The 12,278-nt window shown below is 38.6% G+C and overlaps 1 protein-coding gene and 1 long non-coding RNA gene across 2 annotated transcripts in view; one reads left to right on the forward strand and one right to left on the reverse strand.

Moving 5' to 3' along the window:
• The window catches only part of LOC112449323 (uncharacterized), a 48,067-nt gene that overhangs the window by 13,466 nt on the left and 22,323 nt on the right, over positions 1 to 12,278 (forward strand). The gene's annotated exons all lie outside the window — the stretch shown is intronic.
• DEFB125 (defensin beta 125) lies at positions 4,112 to 10,257 on the reverse strand. The gene is made up of 2 exons (XM_025001183.2): positions 10,172 to 10,257; positions 4,112 to 4,486 (listed from the first exon to the last, which is right to left on the reverse strand). The coding sequence occupies exons 1-2, from the start codon at positions 10,227 to 10,229 to the stop codon at positions 4,179 to 4,181; spliced, it is 366 nt and encodes a 121-aa protein (XP_024856951.1). The 5' UTR covers positions 10,230 to 10,257; the 3' UTR covers positions 4,112 to 4,178.

Genomic DNA, 12,278 nt, shown 5'->3' on the forward strand with positions numbered 1-12,278 from the left:
GAATCTTAATGCTATGTCAACTGATTTTCTATATTTTCAAAACAATTAAATGAAGAAATAATCATCTTTTTAACAAACAGAATTGAGGAAACTAGAGAACCATATATAAAGGACCAGATTTAGATTCTTATGTGATATCATACAAAAATTAAAATGGATCAAAGAGGTAAATGTAAGAGTTAAAATTAAAAGTTATCAGAAGAAAATGCAAGAGCAAATCTTCATGATCTTGAGTTTAGCAATGATTTTTTAGATATGACACCAAAAGCAACAGAAAAAAAAATGAAAGATCATCAAAATTTAAAACTTGTATTTTAAAAGTTACCATCAATAAAATGAAAAGGAAACCTTGAGAATGGAGGATGTATAAATATAAAATATGTCTAATGTCCCAGATCACATGTCTAACAAGTATAACTCAAGAGATAGAGTATTTCAGACTATAACTGGAATCTATGCAAAAGGGAAACAAATGCAAATACTGTGTTTCTAACATTTTATATGAAGTTAGCAGCAATTTGGAGGCCAATTCCCATTTAGAGAACTGATGGATCATTAAGCTACAGGGCATCCTAAACAGCAATGATGAAAAGCAAGCAAAAGCTATCACGCTGCACAATGGTGAATGCCTACAATCATGGAAAAAGAATATAGAGAAACATTTTAAAAAACATAATGATCAGGGTAATAAACAAACATCATCAGTCTGCACCAGGTGATGCATGAAGCCTGTTTTGAATTTTGAAGGTTAAGTGTTTTCTAAAACAATTTAAATTGAGACATAAAATATTCTATAATAAACTCATATACTAAGATGATATGATTACAGGTGTGTTATAAAAATCGACATGTAAAAATATTACAGATTTTCTTTTCAATTCAATCTGAATGCATAGAATCTGTTATTCACAATAATCCATTTAATAAATATGCAAAAATAGTCTCCTTAACAATTAGAAATATTACACAGTTTTTCCTTTTTAAACTTTAAGTTTGTTTATATTCTGCCATACCCATAACATTAGAATTTAATGCAATATATATTTTTTGAAAGTCTATTATTATTAATTCTATCATATTTCTCTGCAAAAAATGAATATATATTATACTTTTTATTGTGAAATCTGTTTAAATATAAAGCTGTAAATCTTTCACAACATATTCAAGGTTGAGTTGCTAGTGCAATATTTGGAACAAAATTGTTTAGAACCATATGCATGTGAAAAATAATTATTAACCTGTATGTTTTACTATAAATACATCCTTTTAGTAAATAGTGTTTACCGTCTATTAGTTTATGTGCTGTTGTTTAGTTTCAAACTCCTGTCTGACTCTTTTGCAACTTCATGGACTGTAGCCTGACAGGCTCCTCTGTCCACAAAATTTCATAGGTAAGAACACTGGAGAGGTTGGCATTTCTTCTCCTGGGGATCCTCCTGACACAGGGATTGAACTATGTCTCCTGCATTGACAGAAGCATTCATTCCCACTGAGCCACCTGGGAAGTCCTAGTTTATGTGTAGATAGACATATTATTTTTTATTGATAAAATGAAGGTCAGTACCAAATTCATTCTCAGTTTTCATTTTTAAACATGTAATCAATGAGCAACCTTATTCAATCAAAAAGTAAATATGAAGATTGAAAGATTACATGTCAGATATATAAATGATAGATATGCAGAGAGAGATAGAGAGGGAGAAATGTAGTTCTTTCAAGTCCTTACAATTTACAAATTCCATTGTAAGCTATTACCAAAACTTATTTACAAAGATCTATCAACCACCAGCTGATTTGCTTTGCTGTCCCTGCTTTGATAAACAGGAATTGAAAGTCACTTGATTTTCCAAAGGATTTATTGTCCAAAGTCTGTGATTACTTAGTTTCTGAATAACAGCACCAATCTTTCAGTTATCCACTGATTTGATACCTGCAGGTTTTTCCACGATGAACAATCCATGCTTGTTAGAAAAAAAGGGATGTGAGGTAAGTTTTCTTTCAAGAGTGAAAGAAGAGGAATTTAGAAAGTGGAGATAGAAGAGCCTGTTAAGAACGCTCTGAGTATCACAAGACATTAAAAAACTGAGGGTCAAAACACTATTTCCCTTAAATTATCAATATGAATATGTTTGAAAAAATGTTATATCCAGTATCCAAGATTGATGATTACTACTTTGTATTGTCCGGCCTTCTCATATTTGTTGAGATGATTACATGAACAGCAAATGCTCAAGTTTTTACTGAGCATCCACCATGCACAAGGCACTGGTCTACCAGCTTGGGACACAGTCAGGAACCAGAGCACGGGATAAGGACTCTGTGTACATTAGACTGGTGGTGACAGGCTATATGTACACAACTAATGAAATAATGCAGAAGGACAGCAAAGAAATCTACAAAATATTTCAAAGAGTTCAGGCGATAGGAAGAAGATGATGCAAAGTAGAGTGAGGAGTGGTCTTATGGATTGTTTCTAAGGAGGTGACATTTAAAGGAAAGGCATAGAAGAAGAATACTCTAAGCTAAGGCAGAGTGGTGGCCTCAGGATGTCTTCGTAGTGAAAGAATGCCTCTGTGAATTTGGCATGTGACCTGTGTGATGAGGTGTTTACCATACAAAAGAAATGGAGAAGAGCAACTCAGGTCAAGGTACACTAGAAAGAAGGTGATCAAGTTGCCCAGGCTTGCTAAAGACTTTCTTAGTCTCGGTACTCTAACTCCCATGTTCTGGGAAGACCCTCAGTCCCAGGCAAAGTACGATATTTGTCAGCCTAACAGGAGGCCCAAGAGCTATTGCAATATGAGGTCTACTTAAGGGTCAGTGGCCTGAGGCTGAATACCTCTTCTATAGCTAGGATCCCTGGCAACTTGACCCAGACAAACTAAAAAGAATTAGAGAGTAAACCTTCTTGATTCTGAGACCTTTAGGCATCTGAGACTGTGGCTCTCAGTAACACCCCAGCCGTAGGCCAGCATATGAATAATTAATCAACCTTGGAGTGAATAACTGCTTCTCCGTGATATCAGAGAGTAAAGTGGCAGAACCACCAGTGCATGGCAGAACCACCAGTGCATGACAGAGGCAGATGAAGCAGAGGCACCCTACACGTGATCAGTGTTCATGGACAAAACGGACATCTGGAGAGGCACTCAATGAAACGACCGCGGTTGGAGGGTTTTTTTTTTTTTAATTTTATTTTATTTTTAAACTTTACAATATTGTATTAGTTTTGCCAAATATCGAAATGAATCTACCACAGGTTTTGAGTAAATATCTAAGTGGAAAGAGCATTGGAAAGAAGCAGAATTTGTGATGTAGTTCTTAATTTAATAGGATGTGCTCTGAAGGCAAGTCCTATTTGCTCCTCTATCTAGCTAAACGTTTGTGGTGAATGAGTTTCTGACCATAACTAGGTTTGTTTCAGGTTGAAGTATTAAACAAAATTTGGCCTCATACAGGAAGCTTGGGGCTGGTACACTGGGATGACCCAGAGGGATGGTATGGGGAGGGAGGTGGGAGGGGGGTTTAGGATTGGGAACATGTGTACACCCATGGTGGATTCATGTTGATGTATGGCAAAACCAATCAACATTGTAAAGTAATTAGACTCTAATTAAAATAAATAAATTTAATTAAAGAATAATAAAGTCAGCATTTACAAAAATGGTGGGAACCGAGAGATAAGAAAGGGAGGACTTATCTGAAACCTTTTATGTGAATTCATAGGTTCTTCACATATGATATTAGTGTTTCAGGTATTATATCAAAATTTCTGTGTCTGCTTTTGAGGCAGCTCAAAACCGTGACATTTATTTGTTTATTTATTAGGGAAAAAGGTACAGACACACATATATCACCAAAGACCAGATATTATCACATATATATTAGTAGAGCAGATGAAAACAGAAAAAGAACTTAAGCCAAATATGAAGAATCCCTATATCCTCTATACATTTATCTTTATACATGTTGACTTGTAAGGTAACTCTTCGTTCTTGCCTTCGCAGTAGCATTATGTTCATCTCTAGTCATCCAATCCCTGATTGAACTTCCCCTAGTAAAATAACATCAGTAGAATTGTCTCCTGGCAATTAGTCCCAAGGCTTATATAAATATCCTGTCTCAGGGTCATCAGAAAATGTTGTATCCTCAATGCTCTCATGAGTAGGTGTCGAAACCTAGGAAGAATCTCTCTGGGAAGATCTGGCCCTAATTGCTGTGCTTTCTTGAGTCATTTCAATTGTGAATGAATCATCCATCCCAGATACAGGGGTAAAGGGAATATCATCCCGTGTAATGAATTCAGCAGTTACATCTTCCAGTAATGTGGGGTGGATTGGCCACTGAGTGTATGGATCATCACTGGTTAGTGGAATGCAGCATGATAGCTTGTTCATACAAAGGAGTTTGTACCTTTCGATATGGAAGCATCGTTTTCTGCAGTGTCCTATATTATTCTTCCAGCATCTTTCAACAAACCAGCCAGCTACAGTGAATAAACATACAGTTAATTTTTAAACTCTAGCAACAAGATGACAAACCCTAACTCAAAAATTTGACAACCACTACTGCTACCATCTAAAGTGTTAGTTGCTCAGTTGTGTCCAACACTTTGCAACCCCATGGACTGTAGCCCGCCAGGCTCCCCTGTCCATGGGATTTCCCAGGCAAGAATACTGGAGTGGGTTGCCATTTCCTTCTCTAGGGGATCTTCCTGAGACAGGGATCAAACCTGGATCTCCTGCATTACAGGATCTCCTGCATTACAGGAAGATTCTTTACCATTTAAAGGCATATGAGGAGGCAGGAGAGAGCCTAGAGAAGAAGGGAAGAGAAAGACAAAGAGACAGAGAGGATAGATATAAGTAAAGCTGATACTTAAGCCATGGCAAGGCAAAAATGATGAAAGGAGGCAACAGGGTATACAGAAGGCAAAGAGTATTTCTGGAAAGGACCAGCAAATCCTCAGTCCCAATATTGAGAAACAGTATAGTGTCTTTAAGGTAAGAGAAGACTCTAGAGTCTGTTGTATAATGTGCAAAGAGCAAAAGGGCATGAGACGAAATGAACTTGAAGTAGTGATGCCATCCCCTAGTTGCTTTAGATTATTATTAAGCATTTTGATTTATTTGAAACCATCATATGAGCTAATTTAACCTATGTTTTAGGTAATTAGGATTTCACATGGAAATTGGATAAGGGAAAAGAAGGAAAAGAATCTGGGAAACAAGTTAGGGGCTTTGACCAGGTAAAACATGATGGCGGGGACTTCCCTGTTTGTCCAACGGCTAAGAATCTGAGCTCCCAATGCAGGGGGCCTTGGTTTGATCCCTAGGCAGGGAACTAGATCCCCTGAGCCACAACTAAGAGTTGGCATGCCACAGCTGAGGATCCTGTATATTGCAACTAGAAATCCCGCATGCTGAAACAAAGATTGAAGACCTCGTGTACTGCAACTAAGATATGTCACAGGCAAATAAATAAATAAACATTTTTTAAAAACTTGATGGTGGCTGGAACTGGGGCTGTGAGAGTTGTAGAAGAAGAGGATGGATTTAAGACACTGATTATTTGAATATAAGGTCAGAGGATTATGCAGCAATCCAAGTAAATTATTACACTTCTGAGTTGATTTGGAGAGTTGCACTACCTGCCATTCATAGAATAGTAAACTGTGGAAAGAACAAGATTTGAAGGGATGAGGAAAAGATGGCTACAAGTATTCGTTTTGGGGCATATAACACGTTATACCTTAGATGTCCAAACAGCAGTGGGGAAATACCTATGGTAATTCAGTAAACAAGTTTGGACTCCAGATGTAAACTGTGGGGTCATTGCTTACCAAGGGTATTTATAATTAAAGTTAGAGTTAAAGTGAGTGTTGGATAAATATGAGACAAAAAGGGAGACCATAATTAAATTTTGGTGAATGTCAATAATAAGAGCTCAGAAAGGAGGAAAAAATACAGGAGAAACAGCCAGAAACATTGAAGCAAAACAGGAGAATGAGGCACTAGAGAATCAGATTAGCTTCCCCAAAAGAAACCTTGGGGAAAATTGTGAGTGTTGTATAACAAATGAGTTTAGAGGCAATTCACACCACCATGCCACACCTTTATTAGTTTGGAAATGTGGAAGTTAGGGAAGTAAAATGGCCTAAAAAAGGTGAGTGGTACAGTTAGTTACCCATTTGGTTGACTAGAGCATGATCCTATGGGGAACTCTGGCAGCAAGTGTATGGCTAGGACAAAGCTATCATTCTTGAGGGACAGAGGAGCTGGAATATTTTTTCCACCATCCTGCCTGCCAATAGTTGACAGATGATCCTAGACTGAACTGATAATTCCCTGGCATTTCTGGACTGCTTCCTACAGGGTTGATTTGCAAGCAATCAACCGTACTTTGAGGATACTGCTAGTGCAAGTCAGACTGGTGTGCAGGAAAACGGCAAATGCCAAAGGGACACAAGGAAAGTTGTATCAGGTACGACCAGATTGTGAAACCGTGGAAAATGTTTCCTAAAGGAAAATGCTTGTTGGTGAATGTGTGTTGGCAAAACATGTGTTGGCACACTTTGCTGGCAAATACTGCTAATAAGGCAGGTGCCTCTATTGTATTTAACATGATGAGTGTCACCAGTAATCTTCAGAGTGGTAGGAAATGGAGAAACAGAAGTAAAGTGATTGACATGTGAATGAGAGAAGACGTGAAAGTGGTACCTGGAGACCAAACTCTTAGGAAGTTTAGCTATGAGGAAGAGCAGAAAAGTACTGGGAGGACAATATGGAGTCCAGGGAGCATTTTTCTTCTTTTGAGTACTGGGAAGTAAGAGAGTACATTTGCAAGTATTAAGAAGAAACAAGGAGAAAGAGAGAAATTAACATAGAAGAGGGAAAAGAGACAAAAGTGTCTTTAAGGTAAGAGAAGACTCTAGAGTCTGTAGTGTAATGTGCAAAGAGCACATTGATTAGGTGACCAGGATCAGGTTCATATATAGTGTTTGACTGATTTGGAGAAAGCATACTTCCTCAGCTATGTCAAAAGGAAAAGAGAAGATGGGTGCAAAGCCATACTAATGTTGACTAAAAACACACAACTTAAAAGTTGAGAGTTATGTTTTATGTAGCAGAAAGTTTCAGGACTTAAGCCCAGGAGGCAGCATCTCAACTAACCCTGAAGGAACTGCTCCAAGAAGGCAAAGCAGCTAGCCAGATTATACAGAAGTTTTCCAATAAAGGGCAGGTAGTCAGAACATCAAAAGATTATTGTGAATTAAAGAAAAATCAGACATTTCAAGTTAAGGAAGTTATTGTTTTTCTATGCATGGGGAGATGCAAGAGTTCGGACTCACTGAAATCATTCCTTTGATATCCACTTCACCTATCTGGGGCCAATTATTCTGTGTTTTTACATCCTGAGTTTCCTCAGCACTCACCATGGGGAGTGGCTGCAGTCTAATGACTGCTAAATGGCAGATATTTTTCCTGAGTTCCATCAGGGCTCACCATCCATGGTGGCTGCAATTGCTGATAATTGTGGCATCCTTTGTTTACTGATATGGCAGGAAATTTTCCAGTTGTCACTGGTATGAGTGTTGGCAATGGTAAAAATAAAAGTGCTATTTGAGTTTTCAAAATCTTGAGATGTGGGATAAAGTCCTAAGATGGGGTAGGAGGGAGACACAGACAGGAGTGGAGCAGGAAAATAGAAGAGAAAGAATGTCAGTGCAAAATAGTGGTTAAGAAAGAAGAACGATGAGCTCAGGCAAGAAATAAAGTAGCCTTTCTAAGAAGCATCATAATTTATTGCAGGGAGGATGCGGATCTAAAGTGAAACTAGTCTGTTCCATTTATTAAGCAACTGCATGACCATCTTTCTCAGCAAACTACCCGAGAAGCACCCATGTTGATGTATTCTAGGAAACAACTAATGCAAAGGCTGTATGTTGGAGGAAGATAATGATGTGTGAGGAAGGTCAAGTAATTCTCAAAACAACTTTTCAATTTAATTTGGTAAAGTATGAAAAGTACTGTTTGTGGGTTGAGATAGAGAGAAAGAGAGATCATGATGAAAATTTGGCTCCTATTTCCTCCCCTGGTACATGTTGGTATTATGCCACTTCTCCAGTGATTCATTATTCTCTTCAATTCTTTCCCCTTGGTAAAATTTTCTGTAAGTTTCAAGGGTAACCATTCCACCTCCTTCATCCTGGACAAAGTCTAACATTGCTTCCACATTCCTCACGTCTACAAAGATTATTTCACCATGTGTCTTTTCCTACATGGTGTCCATCCTTGGAATCCGTGTCCTCTTAGCAGTATTTCTCTTCTGCTCCCAAACTTGTTAAATCATCTTGCTCTGTCAATTCTGCTTCACTCTTGCCTCTCACTTAATGCTCACTGCTACTCTTCAACTGTTACCTCCAGAGTTAAAATTCGTGTACAGCCCCTCAGTCAAGAGAGGTTTGAGCTCTAATTATGTAACAGACTATATTCTAGGCACTTGGGATATATTTGTAAATCAAGCAGACAAAATCACATGGCACTTACTCTCTGGAAGGGGAAACGGACAAAAAACAAGTATCCTGTATGTGAGAGGATGATAAATGGTTCTCAGAAATAAGAAAGAATAGATTGAAGTGGCATCTATTTGGCCTGTCATAGGAGTAGATGACAGTTCCTTCAATAGCAGTCAGCATAGGTCTTGATAGAAGGTGACAAGACACAATGACTTTAAGATGGTGAAGGAATTAGCCATGCCAGTATACGGGGCAAGCCCATATATTTGGATCTGCTAGGATATATGCCTGGAAAGTCCCATGGATGGAAGAGCCTGGAAGGCTGCAGTCCATGGGGTCGCTGAGCGTTGGACACGACTGAGCGACTTCCCTTTCACTTTTCACTTTCATGCATTGGAGAAGGAAATGGCAACCCACTCCAGTGTTCTTGCCTGGAGAATCCCAGGGACGGGGGAGCCTGGTGGGCTGCCGCCTATGGGGTCGCACAGAGTCAGACACGACTGAAGCGACTTAGCAGCAGCAGCAGGATATACAACTAATTGGTTAGATTACTTCATTGATTGATTCAGAGATTCTGAAAGAGAAGACTGAAGAGCTGTTATTCTAGGGTAGGAAAGACCTCTTTCTTAAACTTATATAAGCCTACTATTTGCTTGAAACTTTTTAATCAATTGAAAATATTATTTTTAACCAAAGTAGATGTTTCCAAAATAGCATTATTAAAAAAGAAGGCATAAGCTCATTCATTAGTGATCAGTTAGCAGAAGTTCCCTATTGATCATTTATCTTTTTAGTCTTAACTTATCCCCACTTCTAACTTAAATTTGTGTTATCTTTCTCATGACAGCTTTGCCAGTTCTACAAATAGTGTGATGAACTTGTTCACCTTGCCTCAGAAGGCCTCCTTTGAAAGCACGTTCATGACAAAAAAGAATTCTAGATGGTGGTAAGAGTTGGACTAACAGGACACAACTATAAAATAGGTGCAGCAATGAAATTGTTAAAATAGAAGGAAAGTGAAGTTGAGTTAACAATGGTTAGTTATAGACAAAGAAATAGAGGGCTACTCAGAAGACTGGGGAAATTCCTGCCTTTGGAGAAATGTTTCAGAAGTCACCCCAGATTAATAGTTGCCTGAGTCATGCTGTGCAGGGCCACCCAGGACAGGTCATAGTGAAGACTTCTGACAAAACATGGTCCAGTGAAAAAGGAAATAGCAACCCATTCCAGTATTCTTGTCTGGAGAACCCCATGGACAATATGAAGAATCATTGTTTGGAAAAGATGCTGGGGAAGGTTGAAAGCAAAAGGAGAACAGGGCAGCAGAGGTTGAGATGGTTAGACAGCATCACTGACTCAGTGGACATGAATTTGAGCAAACTCTGGGAGATAGTGGCGGACAGGGGAGCCTGGCAGCCTGGCGTGCTACAGTCCACGGGGGTCACAAAAGGTCAAACACAACTTAATGACAGAACAACCACAGCAGATTCTTAGAGAGTAGGACATGGAGTTGTTATCAGGAAAGCACTTCCACTGCTCTTTTTTGGCCCAAAGCTCTTCCTATGGACCCTCTTTCTCCCTCAAGACACCTGGGAACTCAGGGTCAACAACTCATGTTAGTTGCATCTTCTCTGCACTGTAGGGTTCCATTACCTTTGGTCACCAGGGTTAGTAACCCACATAGCATGAAGGTCAGCATCAGGAGATTCATGGCTTCTGGGAGAGAGGAAGGCCTGTGTCCTGAGGAGTGCAGAGCACTTTGCACAGCTAGGACTCTGAGTGGTTACCTTTACTGGCCTATCATGGGTGATGAACCAGAGAGGGGGAGAATGCCATGCCACCCAGAACACAAGATGATTAACTTGCACCATTGAGTATGCATGACAAAGTAATGCTTTGTTCTAGAAACTGTAAGAGGAAACTGAGACCTTATGACATGAGCCATAATCCTGGGGATTGTGGAAGTTCTGATGGAAAGAAACAATTCCCCCCAATGTCCTCTTAACCCTGGATGGGGCCCATTACTTTTCTCTCTGTATACAATACTGTGTATATATCCAAGTAGCAGAATGCTATATCAAGATCCAACTTGTTTCAAACCTACAGCTCATGACAGCTCATGACATCCAGTAGATTATCATCCTTTCCATCCAAGTCACCCCCATCCTTTTGTATTAATTTTTGTTTAAGTTGTGAAGTTTAGTTTGAATGGATTTTTTAAAAACTATGGATAGCCAATTTTTGCAGTAACCATTTGTTGAAGTACTATCCTTGCTTCTGGAGTAGGAAATGGCAGCCCAATCTCATATTCCATGGATAGTGGAGCCTGGCAGGTCCATTGGGTGGCAGAGAGTTTGACACAATGGAGGGACTGAGCACATCCTTCCTCCATTGAATTGCTTTGGCAAGTTTGTCAAAATTTAGCTGGCTATAGTTGGTACTCTATTCTGTTCCATGGATTATGTACTTCTTCCTCTGCCAATACAACACATTCTTGACTACTGTTGCTGTATAATATGTCTTGAGATAGTACAGTGATTCCTCCTGTTTTATTCTGCTCTCTAAAAATTGTTGTAGCTACCCCAGTTCCTCTGCCTTTCAATAACAATTTTAGAAGAGTCTTGTGGCTATCTACAAAAGATCTTACTGGGATTATGATAGCAACTGAATTACAGGTTTGTTTTAGCTTGGGGAGAAATGACTTGCCTACTATGTTGAGTCTTTCAATCGATGGGCATGGGTGTTCATACCATTTCATTTAAGTCTTTTTTTAAAATATATCTTTCATCAGCATCTTGTTGTTTTAAGTATAAGCCCTAATTTTTTTCAAGGTCCACTTAATTATTGTAATTTACAAGTGATTTTTATGATTTTATATTTTTGCTTTCAATTCTTATTTTCTATGACCACAAAAATCTTGCTCAGATTTTGATAGATATTTCGTTAAGCCTATAGATCAATGTTATGTCTTCCAGTCCATGACCACAGTATGATTTGCTGCACATTTGGGTCTTCTTTGATTCTTCCACCAGAACTTTTGTGATTTTCGGCATATGGATACTAAGCATGTGTTGTTAAGTGTATGCCTAAGGATTTCATTTCCTCTGGGAGTGGCTAGAGTTAGTATTGCTTTAAAATTTCCATTTCCACATGTTTGTTTCCACTGTATAGAAGTGTGGTTTACTTCTGTGCCTTAGTCTTTTATTCTGCAACTCATCTGAACTTGTTTGTCAATTTTTGTGGGCTTACTGATGAAAATTAAGTTATCAATCAAGTTAAGAAGAAAACATAGTTTTATTCAAGCTAAACTGAGGATTATAACCTGGGAGATAGACTCTCCTCTCAGCAGCTCTGAAAACTGTTCTACCTTCTAGACGTCAAGGATGCAGTCATATCGAGTTGTGAGACAAAGGATCATACATCAAAATGAAACATTGACCTTTTGCATATAATTCACCAAAGATACATGTAGATAGCAAGCAGTGAGTTGTTCCGATCCCTTACAGAGTTGGGAAAGAATGTTAATCAAATAAGTAACATTCCTAGCATCAGAAAAAATAAAAGAAACTGTTCTTTGTGGTTGGGCAGGCATTTCCCTGTTTGAGGTCTGGTTAATGTATAATGCACATTGCCCACCAAAGTGGGAGAGAGGAGGCCCAAACAAACAGAGAGAGAGAGAACTTGAAGTTTAAATTTTCTTATCCTGCCTTAAATATACATTTTATTTCATCAGGTGGGTTGGAGGGAGGATTTGTGGGTG

Source organism: Bos taurus, chromosome 13, assembly GCF_002263795.3.
Source record: "Bos taurus isolate L1 Dominette 01449 registration number 42190680 breed Hereford chromosome 13, ARS-UCD2.0, whole genome shotgun sequence".
Taxonomy (NCBI): Eukaryota; Metazoa; Chordata; class Mammalia; order Artiodactyla; family Bovidae; genus Bos; species Bos taurus.